The sequence below is a fragment of the Leucopleurus acutus genome, assembly GCF_964270905.1.
Source record: "Leucopleurus acutus genome assembly, chromosome: 6".
Lineage (NCBI taxonomy): Eukaryota > Metazoa > Chordata > Mammalia > Artiodactyla > Delphinidae > Leucopleurus > Leucopleurus acutus.
The window spans coordinates 83,466,592-83,484,858 of record NC_139149.1 but is presented as its reverse complement, the minus strand read 5'-3'; the positions used below and the strand labels follow the sequence as shown (position 1 = coordinate 83,484,858).

The 18,267-nt window shown below is 38.3% G+C and overlaps 1 protein-coding gene across 1 annotated transcript; it reads right to left on the bottom strand.

Annotated features, from left to right (window-relative positions):
• Window positions 1–9,798: 9,798 nt before the first annotated feature.
• On the bottom strand, window positions 9,799–18,161 carry MAIP1 (matrix AAA peptidase interacting protein 1; the record flags this gene model as incomplete). Its single annotated transcript, XM_082841724.1, has 5 exons — window positions 9,799–10,200; window positions 11,995–12,142; window positions 13,375–13,501; window positions 14,782–14,853; window positions 17,712–18,161. 5 exons carry the CDS (start codon window positions 18,159–18,161, stop codon window positions 10,122–10,124), a joined length of 876 nt encoding a protein of 291 aa, XP_082697850.1. The 3' UTR covers window positions 9,799–10,121.
• Between the last annotated feature and the right edge of the window lie 106 nt (window positions 18,162–18,267).

Below are 18,267 nucleotides of genomic sequence, written 5' to 3'. Positions count from 1 at the left end.
GGCGTGAACTTAGACATGTTTATCAATCATTCTGTGCCTCAGTTTCCCTATCTGGAAAAGTACCGGTTGTAAGTGTTGTTGTAAAGATTAAACGTAAAACCCACAGAACGGTGCCCGATATCTGTAGATATTCAAGGACTGATAGCTATTTTTACTCTGAGAAGATAACTGCCTCCTGAACATAAAAGCAGCAACACAGCAGCCAACAGCCTAAACCAGTGTTCCTCAACTACAGGCAGTTTTGTTCCCCGGGGGGCATTTGGCCATGTCTGGAGACAGTTTTGGTTGTCACAACTAGGGCCCATCTAATGGGTAGAAGCCGGCGATATCGCTAAACATCCTAGAGCGCACAGGACAGCCTCACCACAAAGAATTATACGGCCTCACATGTTAATAGTGCTGAGGCCGAGAAACTCTGCCCTAACCCTGAACACCAGTGAGGTGGAGAATATTTTGTCAGTTATGATGAGGGGCTAGGTTGAAACTGGAAGCCCCCATCCTAATGGAGGGAGGCTAGGTAATAACCAAGTAAATAAACAGGAAACTATTAGATGACAAGAAATTCTGTGATAAAAATAAAGCAGAGTGGCAGACAGAGAGTGATGGAGTTGGGCTCTTTCGAGTGGATGAGCAGAACGTACTCTTAGAGGAGGTGGCGTTTAAGCGGGACTTGAATGACGGGAAGTGACCAGACATTGAAGATCTGAGCAAAGAGCCTGGTTGGCAAAGGAACAATTCCTGCGAAGGTGTCAAAGCAGGGACAACCTTGATGTGACTGAGGACAGAAAGAATAGGAAGTTAGCAAGTAGTGGTAGGGAGGGAAATAGGGAGTCAAATAAAATTCCAATAAGGCGTCACAGACGGCTTCCTTAAGATAGTCCTACTTCTTGATGTACTTACTCCCTAGGAAAAAATCTTGCCTCAAAGTATTTGACAATAACTAAAATATGTGATTTGTTATGTGATATAAATTTTAAGTTGGTTTTAAAATTGTTGTTGTTGTTTCCTTTAGGAAGCAATAACAGGGAGTCTCTTCCCTGGCAATGAATTAGTTAACAAGGTCAATTATTGGATTTGGTTACTTCCGGTTTGAGATAAACCATATTGTGTCTTCCTGTTCTCTGTAGCATGGGGCTTGTTCAAATGCAGTACCATAAGAGGAAGTTTAAAAGGAGGGAGACCAGAACACAGTTCCATTTTGCTCCGTTTGAGCCTTTCAGCTGCCCTGAGTAGAATGTAATATTTTGAGAATCAATAAAGCCGGGATAGGAGGCGGGGAGGAGGGCAGGCAGAGTGCCAGCCTTGCCCATAGCTACTCTGCACTCACAACATCAGAGGCTCAGGAAAGGTCCATAAAAGGAATCGATTATCTAATTCTTCCTCTGTTTCTGGTGAATTTCTCACATATTGCTGAGCCAGAGTTGTAATTTATTAAGCAAGTAAATGAAGTAAATTTTGATAGAATGTCTAATAGACTGGTTTATAAAATGGAGTGGGAGGGGCAGGCAGAAGGAGGTTTCTATTTTTGAAGATGGGATAAACTATATTCAGGGTCCTCCAGGCAGAAATGTGTGTGTGGTGTAAATAACAGGGACTGAGCCCCCAGAGGTCTGGACAGATTGTTTGGAGCATCCTTAAACAGCTCTAGAATCGAAAGTCTTCTCCGGTGCTCTGTTACATTTAGTTTAAAAAATTTGCTGGGCATTGTTTAGGACTATTACCAGACCCCCGTTAGAAAGCACACGGGCTCCTAAAGCTAGCTCTCAGTTAGTGAAGCTGGCAAAGCAAGTCAGCCAGCTACCAGAGTCAGCACTGGTTCATGACTCAAGTAACCCAATTAGGGCAAATTGCTGTCTCCTCCTCTTCCTTAATCTTAGGACCCCTAGTTTTATTCAGGACAATAAATTGTACTCAGCTAAAAGACTATGTTTGTATTTCCCACCACAACCAAAGTTGTATGTGGCCATATGACTAACTCCTAGCCAATGAAATTAAGTGGAAGTGTTTTGTGTAAACTCTTGGAAAGCATCTTAAAAGACAGCTGATGTATACACTTAGCTCATTCTTTCCTTTCTCCCCTTCTGTTGCCTGGAATATGGATATGATGGTTGGAGCTCTACCAGCCATTTTGTGCTATGAGGACAGGGTCATACTCTAAGGAACGTAGTAGTGACTAGAAAGAGCCTGGATCCCAAAGACCTTTGTGGAGTTGGCATACCAGCCCAAAGAATCCTATCTCTGGACTTCTGTTGTATGTAAGAGAAATCAACTGCTTCTATGTTACTTAAATCATGATTTTAAAGTTTTTGTTTAATGCAGTCAGAACTAACCCTAAATGGTACACCAATATTTGTATAATGTACCCATATTGCGAGATTGAATGACCAAGATTAAGTACTCTCATAAAGCCTTATTTTATCTAAGTTTCTTAAAATTATCATTTTGAAACAATAAACAATTTATAGTAAGATTGACACTATATAAAGTCTTAGCTGACCAATTTTGATTTAATCTAAGGGGTATTTTAATGCACCTTGGCAGATCTCATCAAATGAAGAGAATGGAATTCAGGTGTTCTATGGCCTTTTTCATTTAAAACTGGTTTAAGACATCTGCAATCATTGGTGTATACAGGACTAGAGAGAGACTAGAGAGATCTTCAGGCTCCTATAGCAGCGTATCAATAATTCTCAGTTTATGTCACCAAAAGATCCCAGAAGTCCCTCTATTTCTTGAGCCTCCTGATCTCCCAGATGCAATCGTGTGCACTGACTGGCTCTACAGTAGCCATCCCTGGGGTTAAAACAAGAGAGAGTTCTCTGCAGCTTGTGGTAATCATTACTGCTGCTCACCAAATGCTTCTCAGACTCTGCCTTCCAGCCACATGATAGAATTGTACTTCCTGGATCTCTGTGGTTGAGTAGGGCCATGTTCTGGCCAGTGAATTGTATTACCTCCAAGTCTGGCATGTATTACTCACGTGAGACCCTTCAGAGTTGTACTTTTCATTTGCCATAGTATCAGGCAGTGGCTGCCCATCACCTGTGTCCAGGAGGGAAGGTGATGCCACCACTGAGCGGTGTCTCCAAGTGTCTCTTATTGGACATGTAGTTTTGAACAAGAAATATACCGTTTTTTGCTTCAATCCATTGAGATTTGGAGATTGTTACTGCAGCATAATCTATATTATCCTGACTGATGCATTACACCATCCAGAAAAAGGCTTCCGAGGATGGCAGTAATCACAGAGGAACTGAATGTTATAATCTATGGTTCCAGCAATCAGAGAAGACATGAGGGTAAAAGTTCCCTCTGATTTGACTCATACATTTAACCCTTTTAAATTCTGTTAAAAAACTTTTTTGTTGAGAAGCTGCCTATAACATATCTATGTACAAAAATCTGTCAGTAAGCAAAGCAATCCTCCTGTTTCTCAGTGACTTCAGACCCTAACAAACTTACTGCCGATCCCGCATTTACATTCCATACACAACTGGCTCCACCGTGTGGTGTTCAGAATAAATAACATTTATTATAGGACTATAAAAGCAAGGTCACGTAGCCAGTAATACCATATACGCCTTGAGGGGGGACTGTACATGATAAAATAAATTACATCCAGCTTGCTAGGGCATTAAATCAAAAGCAAGAGGGAAAATATTTCTGGCACGTGAGCCAGGAAATGCAACAGGAGTGAGGCTCGCTCATTTATTTGTTGATTCAACTAATATTTACTGAGCTCTACTATGCACCATATATTATTCTGGGCCCTGGGGATATAGCAGTGGAGAAGACTGACAAAGTTCCTGCCTTAGTTGGAAAGACAGACAATGGAACAAATCAACAAAGTAATATTTACTACAATGTTGGATGTGACAAGTGCTATAAACCAAATTAAATCCAGGTTAGGGCATAGAGAGAGATGGGGAGGGGTTCTTTTAAATAAGGTTGACAGAAATAAAGGCAAACAATCCATATTTAGCTCTCCCAAAGTTCATTTAGATAAATGACCCAAAATATCAAATACATATAAATATGAACATTCTCTTGCAGACATAAAAGGTTAAAATGCTTCAAGATGCCCAAATCTTGGTTTCTAAACATGATCCTGCCTCAGGCTCTTCAGGCTGGTATAACAGAAACACCATAGCCTGGGTGGCTTATACAACAAACATTTATTTCTCACAGCTCTGGAGACTGCAAAGTCTAAGATCAAGGTGCCAGCGGATTCAGTGGCTGCCGAGGGCCGCTTTCTGGTTCCTAGGGGGCCACCTTCTCACTATATCCTCACATGCAGAAGGAGGAAGCTCTCTGGGCTCTCTTTTATGAGGTCACTAATCCCACTCATGAGAGCTCCACCTTCATGACTTAATTCCTTCCAAAGGCCTCACCTCCTAATAACATCCAACTGAGAATTTCAATATATGAGTTTGGGAGGGACACAAATATTCAGTCTATAGAAATTTCCCTGAAAAGAAATGATGACTCCTTGGAGAAAGCAATGATTTTTCAAATCTGAGGCAGGAAGTGGACAAGAAGATCCTGGGACTTGTTGTTGTGCCAGAAAACACAGAAGCATTCAGACAGGGTCGTGACAGTCTTTAACTTGAAATAGCAGATTATAGGGGATCCCACTGGCAAACTGGGGGCGATTTAAGCACCAAGAAGAATAACTACTGTAATTGATATTACATTGAATGATTAAAATTCATGAGTTTGTGGTGAGTTTTTTAAAGGGAAGGGGGCTCTGCTTTATAGAATGCCAGCAAAAGGTATTATAGAATTAGAGAATCATTTTGCTAATTATAATGGAATACTGATTCATGTAAGGATTATCTTGTATATTAATTTCCTGTTGCTGACGTAACAAATTACTACAAACTCAGTGGCTTAAAACAATACAGATTTATCATTTTATAGTTCTGGAAGTCAGAAGTCTAAAATGAGTCAGCATAGCTGTGTCCCTTTTGCAGACTCTAGGGGAAAATCTGTTTCCGCCTTTTCTAGTTTCTAGATGCTGTCTACACTCCCTGACTCTCACATCACTGCAACCTCTGCTCCATTATAACATCTCCTTCTCTCTGACTCTGACCCTTCTGCTTCCCCTTTATAAGGATCACTGGGATAACACTGGGTTCATCCAGATAATCCAGGATACTCTCCCCATCATGAGATCCTTAATCATGTCTACAAAGTGCCATTTCGCCATGTAAGATAAAACATTCAGAGTCCAGAGCTAAGGTTGTAGACATCTCTGGGAGCCGTTATTCAGCCTACCACAAATTGTATGTGTGTATATATGTACATATATGTATATATATGTATATGTATATATAATGTGTGTTATATATTATGAAGTACACAAATCACTTACAAGATATTCTTGAATCTAATTAAGCCTTTAGCCCTAACTTCCAGGTTATAGAAATGACATCATAATAAAATAATCAAACACATTCAGGATATGGGACATGCTGTATGTCTACTATCTCCTCAAAATTGAAATGTCATACAAAGGATGGAGGATATCCTAAAAATTTTAAAAAGACTTAAGAGATAATAACAAAATACAATGTGTGAACCTTGCTTGAATCTCAGTTCAAAAAGATATTTTTAAGACAATTGGTAGAATTTTAAATTTGGTTTTAAATATTAGATGATATGGAATTATTGCTAATGTTCTCATGTTTACATAAGATAATGTCTTTATTTTGGGGGAAGGCATGTTGAAATATTTAGGAGTAAAGTATACGATGCCTGAAACTTACTTTCAAATGGTTTAGATAAAAACCGTGTGTGTGTGTGTGTGTGTGTGTGTGTGTGTGTGTAAAGAGAGAAAAGGAAAAAGAAAGAGATAGCAAAATGTTAATGTTTGATGAATCTAAGGGAAGAGTATATAGTTGTTTATCATAAACTCCTAGAGAAAGCATAGGAGGTAATCTCCTTGACACTGGTCTTGGCAAAGATTTTTTTGGATTTGACACCAAAGCAAAGGCAACAAAAGCAAAAATTAAGTAAGTGGGACTACACAAACTAAAAAGCTTCTGCACAGTAAAGGAAACCATCAACAAAATGAAAATGCAACCTGTGGAATGGGAGAAAATATTTGCAAACCACATATCTGATAGGAGTTAATATTCAAAACATACAAGGAGCTCATACAACTCAACAGCAAAACCAAACCAAAACAAACAAACCCAAATAACCCAATTAAAAAATGGGCAAAGGATCTGAATAGACATTTTTCCAGAAAAGATACACAAATGGCCGACAGGTACTAGAAAAAGTGTTCAACATCACTAATCATCAGGTAAACGCAAGTAAAAATAAAAACCTAATACCTGTAAGGATGTTTATTATCAAAAACTCAAAAGATTAACAAACACTGGTAAGGATGTGGAGAAAAGAGAACACTTGTGCACTGTTGGTGGGACTATAAATTGGTACAGCCACCATGGAATACAGTCTAGAGGTTCCCCAAGAAATTAAAAATAGAACTAACATATAATGGAACAATCCACTCTGCATATATATATCCAAAGAAAATGAAAATGAAATCATTATCTCGAAATGATATCTGAACTCCCATGTTCATTGCAGCATTATTCACAATAGTCAAGGTATGGAAACAAACTAAATATTGACAGATGAATGAATAAAGATATGGAATATTTGTGTGTGTTTGTGCATGTGTGTGTGTGTGTGTGTGTGTGGTAAATTATATAATGGAATATTCAGTCTTAAAAAAGAAGGAAATCCTGTCATGTGCTACAACCTGAATGAACCTGGGGGACGTTATGCTAAGTGAAATAAGCCAAAAAAGACAAATATTGCATGGTATCACTGATATGTGGAACCTTACCCCCTCGCTGCAAAAATAAAAAAGACACAAAAAAACATTGAACTCACTGGGAGCAATTGGATTGTAAGATCTGTAAGGATAAAAGCTAGTGAGGTCAAGACAAATACCTTAGGACCCCTACCATACAACCTTAAATGGTCAAAATCTTTGGTGAAACGACCCATCACAGTAGGGATAAAACAGCTATATTCAATAACACGGATAGGAAAATTTTTCTGGGGTAGAAGATATGCCAATTTACTTCATCTGTATCTAACATAATTTGGGGGGAAAATTTAAAGAGCGGTTAGAGACTAAAAGTGACCCAGTGCATCCAGCCTTTCAACCATCTCTAAGAAGGAGCCAGACGCACCAGTAAAGCCATGTTGGATCAGCTTGGCCTTCACATAAATATCCCCAAGTGACCTCAGTCAACACCACATAGAGCAGACAAACTTTCAAGTCAAACCCTGCCCAAATTTATGAGTAAAATAAGTGATTGTTATTTTTAAGCTACTAAGTTTTGGGTTTGTTAAATGGTAATAAATAACTTTCAACATTACCGCAGTCAGCTTTGATAGTGTCCTTGCTTCCCAGCCCAAGAATATGTCTCAGGCTACTCTTGCTTGTTTTCTGCATAGACCTGGAATTGCTCCCAATGCCCGTCTCCTTTCATTGAGAAACCATATACAAAGAGCATTATTTGGGTATCAGGTACTTCTTTTTAAGAAACAAAACATTACAGTCACATTCCACTCCCGTCCTCCCGAGGTAGTTGTCACTATAATGAGTTTAGTGCCATATTAATCTCTTGCATTTTAAAAAAGTTTTACAATTTATGTATATTTTCACAAACAATAAATCACAGTGTATTTCATTGATTCTAAACCACACATTCACCATCCATTTTAAAATCACTGGAGATGCATCTTACAACAGATGGGAAGTGATAGTTTAACTGGTTGCATTTTTTTTCATTTTAGCAATATGTGCCTTACTGATCTATTATCTGTTTCATCTAAGATTAGATGAAACATAGATTAGCTCTTTTATACTTTATAAAAAATTTAATCATTTGAGCTTATTTTCCTACAAATTACTTTTCTTGCTAAATATTTTAGCAAACTTTGTTTAGGTATAATTTGCATTAAAAATATATAATAATGTAGGGGCAGGACAGGAATAAAGATGCAGACGTAGAGAATGGACTTGAGGACACGAGGAGGGGGAAGGGTAAGCTGGGACGAAGTGAGAGAGTGGAATGGACATATATACACTATCAAATGTAAAATAGCTAGCTAGTGGGAAGCAGCCGCACAGCACAGGGAGATCAGCTCTGTGCTGTGACCACCTAGAGGGATGGGATAGGGAGGGTAGGAGGGAGGGAGACACAAGAGGGAGGAGATACGGGGATATGTGTATATGTATAGCTGATTCACTTTGTTTAAAAAAACAGTACATATATATGATAATTTACATATAACAAAATGTACCCATTTTAAGTCCACAGTTTGATGAGTCATGATAGCTGTACAAAGCTGTTTAACTTTTCATTATTAAGCTATGAGCATTATTTATATATTCTGGATACAGGTCCTTTGTCAGATATATGGATTACAAATAGTTTCTCCCAATCTTTGACTTGGCTTTTCATTTTCTCGCTGCTGTCTTTCAAAGAGCAGAAGTATTAATTTTAATAAATTCCAATTTAGAAATTTTTCTTTCACGATTCACACTTTTTGTCTCCTAAGAAATCTTTCTCTATTCCAAGACAGCAATTTCTGTTTCCTTCTAGAATTTCTAGAGTGTTAGATTTTGTTAAGTCTATGATCCATTTTGCAATCTAAATTTTGCACTAAAATTGTGTATGGTGTGAGGCGAGAGATGAGGTTATTTCCTATTTGAATATATAGTTACCCATTTGTTAAAAAGACTTCTTTTTTCTCATTGAATAACTATGGCACCTTTGTCAAAAATCAGTTGTCCAATATGCATGGGTCCTTTTACTCTATTCTGTCCACTAGCCCCTAACATTTCTTATAAAACAGGTCTTCTGTCAACAAATTCTCTCATCTTTTCCTTGTCTGAAAAAGTCTTTTCTCACCTTTTCTGAAGGATATTTTTGCTGAATATAGAATTCTAGGTCAACGGGTTTATTTCCTACGGTACTTTAAAGATGTCATGCCAAGGCCTCTAACCTGCATAGTTTGAGAAAAGAAATATAGTCATTCTCTGTATGGAATGTGTCTTTTTTTTTTCCTCTAGCTGCTTTTCTAATTTTCTCTAGTTTTCAACAATTTGATTATGATGTACCTTAGTGAGGTTTTCTTTTTTTTTTTTTTGCGGTACTTGGGCCTCTCACTGTCGTGGCCTCTCCCGTTGCGGAGCACAGGCTCTGGATGCGCTGGCTCAGCGGCCATGGCTCACGGGCCCAGCCACTCCGCAGCATGTGGGATCTTCCCGGACTGGGACACGAACCCGTATCCCCTGCATCGGTAGGCGGACTCTCAACCACTGCGCCACCAGGGAAGCCTGTGAGGTTCTTTATGTGCTTTCCTGCTTGTTGAATTTCTTGGATCTGTGGGTTTATAGTTTTCATCAATTAGGAAAACTTTCAGACATTATTTCTTACATTGTTTTTGTCTCCCCTATCCCAACTTCTAGGAGTCCAAATACAAGTATGTTAGAAGACTTCATATTACTTCATAGGGGAGTAAGTTACTGTTCTATTTCTTTTTTCTCTTTGTGCTTTAGTAAGCCTCACTGATTTTTAGTACTGTAGTGACCCATCTGCTATAATTCCATCTGTTCTTTCTCATCCAGCTAGTGACCAAAGAGGTACTCAAATAGCAGCAGTGATTTTGAAAAAGAAATCTTACACATACTTGAATTATTGGTATAAGTGTATTAACCACAAATAAAATATTTAAGGACTATTAATTTTAAAATGTGTAATTTTTTCAATATCTTCTTTACTGTCTATAAAATGAGTTTGTGTATATATACATATACATGTAACATTAGAAATGATACTGAATATGATGCCAATGATGGGCTGCTGTAATTTTTTTACTTTGACTTCCTTCTACAGAAAGTGATGACAATCTGTGGAAAATGCTTTATTGTATCATGCCAATTTACTACAAGGAGTATTTCAAAATAATACAAAAGTAATCCACAGACTTGATTAAGTGAAGATCAACTGATCTGAAAAATTTTTCTTCCTTAGTTCTTCTCAGTAATTGCTAAAAGTCCAATAAGCTGATTTTTCCAAGATTGATTATTCTAATAACTTTGGGTGTTCAATCCGTGAAATGGTCCAGTCAGGCTTTACTCCTTGTGTAAACTCCCTCTGAAATCTAGGGAAAAAATTATAAATAATATGAATCTTATATCAGTCCAAATACTTCCTGGATAACTACATAATTTGCAAGTATATATTAGAGGCAGTTGTTAGCAAAAAGCTAACAGTTAATGGTAAATAAAAATCAAAAGTTTAATCTACTAATTTGATCACAAAATATATCCCCACAAAATCAGAAGTGCATTCTCAACTAAAATGAGTATTTTTAATGGACTGATCTACATACTCTCCAACATCTGCCAGTCCTTGAGAGGAACTTCAGTGTTATTCTATTGTTAAGTACTAGCCATAATATACGCCTAATACGAGGAGAAATAAATTGGAATATGGTGATAAAAACAGCACTTTCATGGAAGCTGGTTTATGTGGTTAGACTTACTCATAGCTTGCATTAAGACCAATCTTGAAAATAGCAGTGTTTATGAGCTGCCCGTGATCTTAGTAGGGAATATCAGAAGAACCAAAGGTTAGTGTTGATTATAGTGTTCTAAATGACATCTTAAAAAAGAGACAATTCAGCAGATTTAAATTAAGTATTTAAATATACAGAATATTTTGGGTAATTACAAATAAAGCAAAATTCAAAACAGAAAAAGAAAAGAAAAAAAGTACATCTCCTTCAAGAAAAGTGAAGAAAAAGAAGATATAATTCCCTTTACCTTAGCAAACCAGCATATTTTCTTTCCTAGGTCGTTTTTGGGATTTGTTCATTATTTTAAAGCAAATTTGTATAACTCTGGTGACATAACAGTATTCTGTTTTAAATAGATATTAAAATATGACATAACAGTATTCTTTTTTAAATAGATATTAAACTATGTCTCCACTGACTCGCTTGACTTTTTCACTGTTCCAAATTTTATTAGTACAATAATACACTAGAGTGTCTCTTTTAAATAGTTTGTTAACCTCCTGTTAGACAGTACCTCCTTAAGGGCAGGAACCCTTCAATTCTGTATCTGAACCCCTACCAGAGTACTTGGTAAATAGGAGATGGTCAATAAATGTCTAGTGAGTGGATGGTCCATGTGCCAATTATGGCAGATCTTATTTTCCCAAGATGGTCATAACTACATCTTGCATCCCACATGCTCTTCTGCAACGTGACCTTGCTGCTGCCCCATGAAGAGGTGGAGTCTCTCCATGCCCTTTCACCGTGCAGATCCTGTGACTGCTTGGACCAGCAAACCATGGTGGAAATGATGTTGTTCCAATACTGGGCATAGCCCTTTACTGGTCTAGCATCTTCTGGCTTCTGCCTCTTGGAAGCCAACCACCATGTAAACATGTGACTAGCTTAACACTACCACAAGCCCAAGCCGCAAAGAGAGGCCTTGGAGAATGAGACGTCATGTGGAGAAGCCAAGGAGCACCATGGTGCTGCCCACATGAGTGAAGAAGCCATTGTGGGAATGAACCCCTAGCTCCGGCCACCCCACTTGATGCCAGAGGGAGCAGAGAAAACTCCACAGCGGAGCCTTTCCAAAATTCCTGAGCAGTAGAATAGCAGGCAAAATGAATGGCTGTTTGATGCCACCGAGTTTTGGAGTGGTTTGTAACGTAGCAATAGACAGCTGAAATACAGTTTAATTAAATTCAGCAATATTACCTCTTCCTAATTTCTGAACCCTCCTGTTTCATGGCCAGTGTGTCTTTCTGACTTTCTCTCTTCATAAATAACTTGTCAAATTTCAATCTTTTTCTCCCTAAATCTCCCTTTAGTTTTCATACTTTCATACTACCTTCTATTTTCTAGAGAAAGGAAACAACGAAATGTGATTAGACTTACTCATAGCTCGCACTAAGAAGTTGTTTAGTTTCCACGTTCTGATCCCCCAACTTAACCTGGAACACACTGGCTCCACTTATAGTTTCACTGGGGATGTTGGCACTGGTTAGATACCAAAAGCACATCAGGATGTTAACAAACTTCCTTCCTTAGAGAAAAAACATACACACATACAAATACAAATCACAATAATCTATCATTCTTATATCCTTAATGAAATCAGCAACTGGCAGTAATTATACAGCTGTTACAGACCAAATTTGGGGCTCATTCTAGTCTAACTTAAGATACCTGTATTGACACGTTTTTATTTTTAGAAAATTCTCCTGGGGTTTATGACACCTTCCTCTCTGGATCACAGTAGTAAGAGCTACTATTTACTGAGCAGGTACTTTTTACCAAGTGCACTACATGGATTACTTTCAATTTGTGGCATTTTCTAAAATTATGATAACAGATATCTATTGTCAAACCAAAAATGGGGGGGGGGAACACTTTTTTGCTGCTATGTCATTAACTTAACCCCAACTGCCAGAAAGAAGCCTTCTATTCTACCCCTAATTCACTTTACTATGCCCAGTGATTATGACAACGTCCTGTGCAAAAATCAGGTAGTAACCATGGTGCTAAGATGCAATTTGAAATATTAGGAAGAAGAAAATATTTATCATTAAAACTACCTTTACAAATGTTTCAAATTAATATGTGTGTGAAAATTTTTTCACTATTAACAGTCCTCAGTCAGAACTGCCTTAGCAAGTGTGTAAGCAAAGACTAGATTTCCTGTGTGCCTAGCACATAATACACTGCAAATATTTGTAGAAGGAGTAAGTCAGTAAGTTTTCAGGGAAAATAGGACAAGGAGATGAACAAAATAAAGGCTAAAGTTCCTTTCAACTATTTTCATCGTCTCCAAATAAATCCAATTTGGGAGTTCTGAGTTAATGTTACTTTCAAAACAGTCTTTAGCTAATATTATTTACTTTTTCTTTTACTCTTTACTCCTATTTAACATACAGCTAGACACTTAAAATATTCAATTGTTTTCCTTTCAGTTAGGAAATCTGAAACACAAATATTTTCATGTTAAGGTATGGGAGCAGCTTGTCTTAGACAATTTTCTTTAACTTAAGTTACAATGCTCTCTTCTGTGAATTAAATAACATTAGGGGAAAGTTCTAGATAGAAAGGCATAAGAAACTATTACCATGTCCCAAGTCTTCCAGAACCAAGGCTTTAAAGAATGAATGTATTATTTTCTCTGCAGTTCTATAAATATCCACTTGTACCAACAAAATGTCACTATGCCATGATTATTCACTAACTTAGCTTATCTGGACAATTGTGGGTCATTTAAAGTTGACTATGCTCCAGCATTACCTTTCTCATCGTAGTAAATGGAGATGTCTCCTGTTGATGTATATACAATTTCATCTATGTCAGCAGCAAGGGCATTTTTATGGTTGTCAGGTAGTGAAGTAACCTTTTCTTTCAATACACGTAGTGTCTAAGTATGGAAAAAGCAAACCATAGTTCACTTGTTGAATTTTCAAAAGCTTTTCAAAAAGTGGAGTGAATTCTTCATGGAATGAATTTTGTAAAAATATTTTAAAATTTACTGCCATATTTATTCATTTTCAAAAGCAAGGCTGAGGGGTTTCCCTGGTGGCGCAGTGCCTAAGAATCTGCCTGCCAGTGCAGGGGACACGGGTTCGAGCCCTGGTCCGGGAAGATCTCACATACTACGGAGCAACTAAGCCCATGCGCCACAACTATTGAGCCTGCGCTCTAGAGCCAGAGAGCCACAATTACTGAGCCTGCGTGCCACAACTACCGAAGCCCGTGCACCTAGAGCCCACGCTCCACAACAAGAGAAGTCACCGCAATGAGAAGCCCGCACACCACAACGAAGAGAAGCCTCTGCTCGCCGCAACTAGAGAGAGCCCGTGCGCAGCAACAAAGACCCAATGCAGCCAAAAATAAATAAATTAAATTAATTAATTAAAAAGAAAAAGCAAGGCTGAAAGGGATCTGATTATTCAATTAGATAATTCGTAACAGAACTGTTCTTATATAGAATTCAGTTCTTATACAGAATTCTATATAAGAACTGAAAGACATCATATTAACTTACTTATGCCTTAAGTAGCAAGTCATTCTATACTTTTATATGACCCCAAGTACCCCAAAGGCAAGATACAGGGACTCTACTTTGGCTGATGGCATGCATACTATTTTATTTTATTTTTTATTTTTTTATTTAAGGGTGATTTATTTTACTTAAGGGTGGCAGTGGGAATAGTCATAGATTTCTAATACAAACCAAATACAGAAGTCAAACAACCATAAGAATAATGAAAATCTAAATATTAAAAGCTAGTCTTTTAGGAGAAAAATAAGGAGACTTTTTTTTTTTTTTGTCAATGGTAATGGATATGTAAGGATATTGACAACATTGGAATAGCAGAGGAATTGAAAATGCTATACATTGATCAATGGGAAACTAGCTAAATTAATTATATTGCATATACACAATAAAATACCATGAAGAAAGCAAACACATATATAGTCTTTGGTTGAACCATATACCATTCTAAGTGCTCTACATTACATATACTATCTCACGTGATTTCCCAACAATACTACTACTATCCCACTTTACATATAAGACAAGAAGTTAAGTAAGCATGTATACTATTTTAAAACATAAATAAGGACAACGTATATCATTCTACTGCAAGAGAATAATACATTTATTTTTAAAGGAAAAATAAAAGTATACTTTACCTCTTTGGCCACAAGTTCTTCCAATAGATCAAACTTACTCTGTGACAGCAACTTGGACACATGAGCAAAAGCCTTAAAAAAACAGTGGGGGGAAGGTGGTGATTATTATTTCAAGATATCATGTGAAATACCATACAATGTACAATGCTCATACTTGAATGTCTAAGTGTAACAAAGACTATTTTATGATAAAGGCAATAGACAATGTCAAACACTAGATATCGGTGTTAGGCATAACTCCTCCAAAGTTGGTTGACTTTTCTTTTCTCATATAGCCTTCCCACATGGGCTGAATTGTGTTCCCCCAAATTCATATGTTGAAGCCCTAACTCCCAGTACCTCAGAAGGTAACTATATTTGGAGACAGGACCTTTAAAGAGGTGATGAAGTCAAATGAGGGTGGGCCCTAATCCAATCTGACTGGTGTCCTTACAAGAGGAAATCTGGATACACACAGAGATACTAGGGCACACATGCACATAGGGGGAAAAAAAACAACATGTGAGGACACAGCAAGAAGGCAATCATCTACAAGGAAAGGAAAGAGGCCTCAGAAGAAACCAACCAACAAGGTGCCAACGCCCTGTACTTGGACTTCTAACCTCCAGAATGTGAGAAAATAAAGTTCTGTGGTTTAAGCAACCCAGATTGAGGTATTTTGTTGTGGCAGCCCTAGCAATAATGGAGTTGAATTTTGAGGAAAAGCACACTTCCAAATGGATTCAAGGATCCCTTGCAAACACTTTAGACGATCTCAGGGTTCAGAAACACTGTATGTTTTAGTAAGCCTTTGCGTGCAGAAGATGGGTGAAATTTGGTAAGAAGAAACAAAGACCATAACCAGCATGTTGAAACCCAAACATGAGACTCTAGTTTGTGTGGCCAAAGAAGATCACACCTGAGCAAATTATCCTATAAGGTAATAATGAACCATTAGGAGGCTGCCCTGATAAGGCTTTGGTGATATAAGATTGCCTAACCTAAACAGGCTTCTAGGAAATAGCCCTCTTTTTCATAGAAAAGGCCAAAATATGCTAGCAAGATACAGGAAAACAGACAGTACATGGTTAGTGGTTTGAGAGCAGTAATAGGGAAGGTATCATGTCATATGTGCATATCAATGGAAAGTAGGGTTTGTGGAGCTAATAAAGCTGTTTAAGGACCACCTATTCCTCTGGCTCACATGATGAATAAAAGCTTCCCTAGATTGGTATAAAATAAGCTACAGGATATATCGTATAACGCAGGGAATATAGTCAATATTTTATAATAACTATAAATGGAGTGTAACCTTTAAAAGTGTGAATCACTACATTGTATACCTGTATTTTATATATATATATAATATATATAATATTGTACATCAACATACTTCAAAAAAATTTTTTTTAAATAATTTTTTTTAAAAAAAAGCTTGCCTAGATTGTACTTAACCATCGCAACTTCTAGTGACTCTGGAGGACCAAGACTGCTTATAGAGTGGGTTACAGGACAATGCACCTCAGCACCTGCTAGCTATGCATCCTTGAGCCAATCGTTTCACCTTTTTAGAACTTGATTTTTATCATCTGAAAGAATTAGACTAGGATAATGAGCGCGAAGGTCCCTTTCTGTTTTATGTTCTATGATTAAAAACAAAAAATCTTAAAGAACATGATCTAATTGATAACTTGATATTCACATCCCAAGGTAACATCTTATTGATAGGAGGTTAGTCTAAGGAGAAAGGGCAAATTGAGCCATGAGAGTAGATAATCTACCCAGTGTTTTTGCATCAGATTATTTCCAAGCCCTAGAGTTACATCTATGCAAAGGAAGGTATAGTTGCCTTATGAGATCTAGTAGGAGGAAGGTTTTTCAGCTATGTCCTTTGAAGTCGTACGTGTTGAAAAACTGGTTTGCTTGATCTGAAAGGTATGTTAAAGTAACCGCTGGTTTAATGGAATCACTAAATATTTGCCATGGATGACCCAACATTCTTTTTGGAAATCAGAATGGTTAAATGCACAAAAATTGACTTAGATGAGGCAAGACTGTATACAAACTGGCTGATGAAGGGGTGCAGATACTACTTAATAGCAAGGATAAGGGCTAAAATAGCCCACAGCTGGAGAACCTTTAGGATCAAAGAGTGACTAAAAAGTGTCCCATGCTCCTCTGTGTTCAGAGAAAATAGGGACTTAGGCTTGAATCCTGCCCATAGTGGGGAGATGACTTCCATTCCTTACTGACACATAAATAAGCATGAGGTAGACAAGCTCAAGTCATCAGCAGAGTGGTGGAGAACAGTAGCATCATGCCCATTTACCTCTGCATGGACAAAAGATTTTGAGAACTGACATGAGCAGAGGTTTATCCCTTACAATGCTGTTAATCAAGCTTGCTCTTTACTTTTTAATTTTTTTATAAAAACATAAATCAGTCAGGAGTTGACTCGGGGAAGCAAAAGCAGGAGTTAATATTGACATTGATTATAAAGTTGAAAACATTTAATTTATAACTGACAGGTCACATAAATAAATATCAATGACTGTGTTTATAGAAATAATCTGAAAAAAAGCTAGGATTAAATATATCAATACCAGCACACGATCAATTTTGTCTTTTTCAGAAAAAATAAAGCCACGTAGCTTTTATGTGGCAGAAACAGGCTTTGAATCCATTTCTGACTCAAAACCTGTAGAAAGTAGAAAAAGTAATTAAGGGACTTCACCTTGGTGTCTCCATCGAAACCCTATTTCTCGGCGACCTTGCAACAGAAGCAGAAGCTTAATTTAAATCAAGAAGTGGCCAGAGAGCTCTGTGTCTGGGTCACTACCCACATGTTATCATTTGAGACCCAGTGGAAACCTCACCGCTAAACACTTCTGCGTGTCTAACAGTTGAATGCATGAGAGGTGGAGAGATTATTTGTAGAGAAATAAACATACCTGCTTCGCTCCCTCTGAGAATTCTGCAATGCTGAACTCTTGGTCGAAATAGGCCCAGATAAGGAAGGAGTAAATTCGAGTCCGAATCCAGTTGATGGGGTTGGAGAACCCCAGGATGATCATCTTGGTTTTCTGGCGCTGCTGGGGCTGCTCCTCGGTGCTGTAGATTCGCCGAGGGCAGGAAGGGAAAGCGGGAAGGGTTGTGGGGAGTCCCAGAGGGCTGAGCAGGGGACGCTGAGGAGCTCGAGCAGGCAGCGCCAAGGCCGCGGAGGCCCAAGAGACTCGAGGAAATGGGGCCGCTCCCGAGCCGAGGCGGCGGCGGCAGAAGCAGCAAAGTCCAGCCAACGGCGGCCACACGTCGGCCGAACCGGGAGTCCAGAGTCGGGCAGCCGAGCCCGGCAGAGGCCGAGAAAGCAGCAAGCGGGGTAAGAGACTGACGGCCAGCGCCATTTTTGTGACCTTTCACCCCTTGCCTGTGCAGTACGGAAACAAAGTCGGCGGGAAACCACCTCGGCGGGACTCGGAGAAAGAGGCTGGAGAGTCAAGCTGGCCAGTT